General features: G+C 29.9%; 1 protein-coding gene across 1 annotated transcript in view; it reads left to right on the forward strand.

Moving 5' to 3' along the window:
- The window catches only part of LOC122272790 (bifunctional 3'-5' exonuclease/ATP-dependent helicase WRN), a 25109-nt gene extending 20324 nt beyond the window's left edge, over positions 1–4785 (forward strand). The window contains exon 12 of the mRNA XM_071181671.1: positions 4619–4785. Coding sequence (XP_071037772.1) covers positions 4619–4785 — 167 coding nt within the window. The remainder of the gene's footprint in view (positions 1–4618) is intronic.
- The last annotated feature ends 362 nt before the right edge of the window (positions 4786–5147 follow it).

The following is a 5147-nucleotide window of genomic DNA, read 5'->3' on the forward strand; positions in this document are numbered from 1 at the left end:
ATAAAGTGGTAGCTATTATAATTTTAAATATTAATTTCAGGTGTTCTAAACGATTTTTAAGTCGTGGTCCCCAAACATACAATATTTTTCAATCGTAGAATATTTAATTCATAGATATATTGTATGTTTCATTTATGTTACGTTAAACTATGAAAAATAAACATCGAAATAATAAGGGACAGCAACTATGCCTTTTAATGAAGATTTTTCCGACACTCAAAATTTGACTGTTGACCTTCTGTTCGATTTAAGGCGAGTCCAAATTCTAGAGGGTCAAATCGTTTATGGAATTAAAAAAAAAAACTTTTTATAGAATATATCTTATTGTTGTAATGAAACATTTCTAATTGCTAGAATTACAAGAATAATGAATACTTTATTGTGTGGTTATATAATTATATTGTGTGAACACCGGCTATAAAAAATCAAGCACATTGGATACAATTCTCCCCTGTTTTTATGCACAATATTGCGGATTTAAAAAAAAACCCTTCTCGCAGAGATATTACACTACCACGTTCAAAGTCAGTGAGCTTTTGGTAATTATTTTTTTTTTTATCTTCTTAACGGTGTTCCTTGAGAAATAGCAACTCATTATGTCAACATTTTACTGAAAATAACGTCAACAAAGTATTAAAGCAACCCTGATTTGATTGTTCGCAGTGGTGCTTCTACCGCCAAACTTACATGTCAATCGCAAAATTTGAATAGACATCATTTTTAGTTGTATAAACAAGCCTACCAAATTTAGTAATTTAGTTTGTCACAATTTCTTCCTAGTTTTGGATGTTTTGGATCTATACATACATTATGTCCGTGTGAAATAAAAATTTTGCATGAAGTGAATTGTTGTGAATCTTACTTTTCTTTGTTTTTATCCCTTTTCTTTTTAGTCTTTTTAAGTAAATTTAGGATAATGCTAGAGAGGATATTTCTTACTTTACTGTACCACTAAATCGTTAGGTGGTTTAGTAAGCACAAATTTTCATGCATATATACTTTCTTTGGAAAACAATTTTTAGTAGTGGTTACACAGAAACGATAAATATACAGAATAGACATTGTTTATTTGTAATTTCAAATATCTATAAAATAATTTTTTTTAAAATTCTTTTATCAGAAGAATGTTTCCGTTTCACAAATATATTAATGTGGTATCACAAATGCTTTATTATTAAGATTTATTTTTCAGACGCAAGTTAAAAATGTGACCTACAATATTTTAATAAAATATTTTACTTCAAAAAATAAATTTTGTCTAAACGAAAGTAGTAGTTAATAATAACAAGACGGAAAATTTAAAAAGAGGTAGAAACTCAATTCAATTTTTTGTTTATTAACTCTTTAGTTATTCAATCTTACTACTACTAGGACTTACATTTCAAATTATTCCCTCAAAGCAAAAAAATTTGTTACGTGCTGTTCCTAATAGCGAACTAAAAAAATATGCTTGAAAAAGTTAGTAATTTTATCTGTTTTATTAAAATTTTAAATCTTTATACTCACCATTTTCAGCTTTTTTAGATGTCTTTGCCACCTGTAATAAAGAATATTCATTTGTAAATTAGGGCATTAAAAAATAGGGTATTTGTAAAAAGGGCATTATCTTCATAAAGATAAGAACAAGTGAAGGCCGCTCTCTGCAAAATATTTTGCGATTAAAAAGCTATTAATTCTAAAATCTTCTTCTGAGTTTTTTATTTTTTTTTTAATTTTTGCTAATTCATTTAAAGCCTCATTCCGATATAAATAAAATAAATCAGCATTTCTCATAAATGTTTGAAATCTTTATGTATAGCGGTGAGCAATATCAGCTTTCTTCAAATTTACCAAATAAAGAATTAATTATAGGAGTAAAAATTTTATTGTTTGCAATTGTACAAGTAATTAATCCTACCTACTTCAGGTGAAAGGATTCAAAATCTGATCTTTCGCAAAAATGAATTTAATTAATACAAAATGAAATTATTACAATAGAAGTTTAGAAATGATCTTATAAAAATAAGTGTATACTTTAGTGAAATAATGGCCTAATATGTAATGATACAATTTTTTTTAATAAATAAAGCGTTGAAATATTGAAATTCTCTTTGTGGTAGTTCTGTTTCTACGTATATAAGTCAATTTGACGCGATCGTAATTTAGACAAAATTTTGAGTAAACATGCAAATATCACATCAATAATAAATAGGAATGTACCGACAATACTTCGATCCGTTATCATTTTTCTCAAACGAAACAAGCGATAAACAGCTGTTGCCGATAAGCAATAATAGAAAGAACAAACGCAGAATGTCAATTGATGTCAGAGTTTGAAAGTTTCAGTAGCTTAGTTCGAGTATTGAAAAATAAAATATTAGAATATTTCATAAATATATATCTCATATTTTTCTTTTTTTCTTTTAGTATATAATTACAATGCCTTCTAAGTGCAGAGATCACAACTGCTCCGGACTCGCCAAAATAACTAAAAATACTGTACATAACTACTACGTGAATTTTGCAGCTTGACTTGACCTGATCTGATCTGATCTGATCTGGTCTGGTCGTTGTTGAAATACCTGGCAGCGGGCACCCAACTTCTTGTTAAGTGGTGAATTAAATAAGCCTACGAATTAAATAGAAATATTGGTGGATAAAAATCTACTAAATTGAATTTATTAAACCAAGAACCACAATTGATAAACTATCACTTTAAAATATATATTTATTGTCGCATGTTGGCATCTCTGTAATATATGCATCACCAATTATATCTGTAAATAAGTACCAACGTATATTTTCAAATCATACCTGTATATAATTATCATACTTAAATTGATTGTAATACAAAATGTTTTTAATTTAAATTGCTTGACTTTTAGAAATAGCTACCATAATGTTGTTTAAATCAAAATGTTTTAAATCAATGTATATAATTATTTCATGATGCATGGATGAGGGGTCGCTGCGCGGCCCAGGCACCCAATTTTGGCTAAAGAAAGAAAGAAAGAAAGGTGTTATATGTATTCGTTCATGCGACAAAATGACGCGTGTTCGCAGAGACAGATATATAAGAAACGTCCGTAAACCTAGTGTTAATTATGTTAATCCCTTAGATATTGTTGAATTTCAAAATTAACAATGACAGGCCTCCACCTACTGCGCCTTTTGTAAAATATTTAAGTGAGTGGCTGACATATAAAAACATTAGCTTTTATTGTTTTTGTTATTTTTTCCAACATTGAAAGAGCCTCATTGTACACTTTCAAATAATTTATATTTAAAGGTGCGAAAAATAAATTTAAATGAACTAAGATTTAAAACAATAAAATATTAATTTAGTTACAACTAGAATACATTTTTACAAAAAGTATTAAAAATTGGCAAAGTTGGTAAGTCAAAATTTCTCAAAATTAAAAGTTAGTGGTTTTCAATAAAAATATGCATTAAATATGCTTTTACATGTTTAGTCAAAAGTCAAAATTATTTAAAAGAATCAATTAGCAAAGTTACAATGAAATTTCTTGCATGGAATTATTTCACAAAATAATATCTCGAGAATTACTTAGGGAAAATGAACAATAAAGCTCATCTTGCTTTTCAGTGACATCATGTATGACCCATATGAGACTTCAGCCACACGCACGTCAGAGCCCATTTTAGAGAACGGTCCCATTCATATATAATTCATCCACATATCGTAATTTTAATCTGAACCAGAAAACGACCAATCTTCAATTCAGTACCCACAGACAAATGTTTCTTAAGGGAGCATGGACGACTTTGCTACAGATTTAATGTGCACCAGTCCCCATTTACTACAAGGGGAGTCTTCCAACCGGGAGTATCGAACTCACTACCACCTAGACATGGATTCAACGCCCTATTTACCAGGATATCCCGGCCCAAGAAAATAAGTAATATTCCTAAGGAGAATGACGTAACTAAAAAAAAAAGGTATGTCTTTTCTTTCTTCATTGTTTACGTCAACGAGAAAAAATTCTAAAATTACCCTTATATTAGATTGCGTGAAAATTAACATAGAGCATAAAATATATAGAGTGCGTGATAAAATTTTGGAAGCGGTCAAATATCCCGAGAAATGTACATCTTATAACAAAAAAAGTTGTTTTTTAGATTGTTTTAAGGCTGAAAAAAGTACACTTGCATAAATGCCAACTACTCCGGACAGCGGGTACATATTTTTGATTGGTAGTCTTTTAATGAATTATTTTTGGCTTAGAAAATTCGATTTACAGGATAAATAATAATCGCCAATATTTCTAAATAATTCAAAGGCTTATTTGGTACACCAGTTAATTACAGTTAAGCCTCCAACTCTATTATGTAAATATTTTTATGTATATTTGTGAGACATTTCTCTTTCGGTTCGTTTTAAGGAAATCCTCAATAAGGATGACAAAGGATTATTTCAGGTATAAGCATTTATTTCGTCATCTCTGGATTAATTATGAGTAAAAAGATAAAATATGAGTATATACATAATCTGCATGGCATTCAAAGTCCGGAGCTCTCCTGCTCCCTTCCAGTTCATACTTTATCGATCATAGTCCAGCTAATACTCAACTCTTCTACGTTCAAACTAATACTGACTAAAAATCCTCTTTCTCACAAGAAAAAGTCCTTCGCTCCACCCCCAATGTAGGGGACGACACTTCCAGTGTCCTTCATCCTCTGACCCTCAGGTCAAAGGGTCAATCAAATGCGTGGGAGAGGAATCAGGATCCTGACAATATTATTCGAACTTTCGGTAATGTACCTGGATATATTATCACTTATTAATCGAATTTTGTTTTCTCTCGCAAAGCGGGTATGTCGTATAATAGAACTTCATTAAAGCATCAAATTTGTATAGTTTTGTTTAGCATTTTAAATTGTTGGTTTGAATCTGGAGTAGTTGGCATCTCTGCACTTGAATTATCTATCTATATTATATAAAACGCTAATACGTACGTATGTACAGTCCGCAAAAAAAAAAAAGATATCACCCTGAATAACTTTCGTTCTAATGATCCGATTTTCACGAACTAAGTGTCAATCTTAATGGTTCCTGGGGGTGACCTCAAATATGCTAATTAATTAGTGCTAACTATTAATTAAGTTACGAAATCAGACACAAAAACGTACTTTCTCTGAATAAACAT

The sequence above is a fragment of the Parasteatoda tepidariorum genome, chromosome 6 (genome assembly GCF_043381705.1).
Source record: "Parasteatoda tepidariorum isolate YZ-2023 chromosome 6, CAS_Ptep_4.0, whole genome shotgun sequence".
Classification (NCBI taxonomy): Eukaryota; Metazoa; Arthropoda; class Arachnida; order Araneae; family Theridiidae; genus Parasteatoda; species Parasteatoda tepidariorum.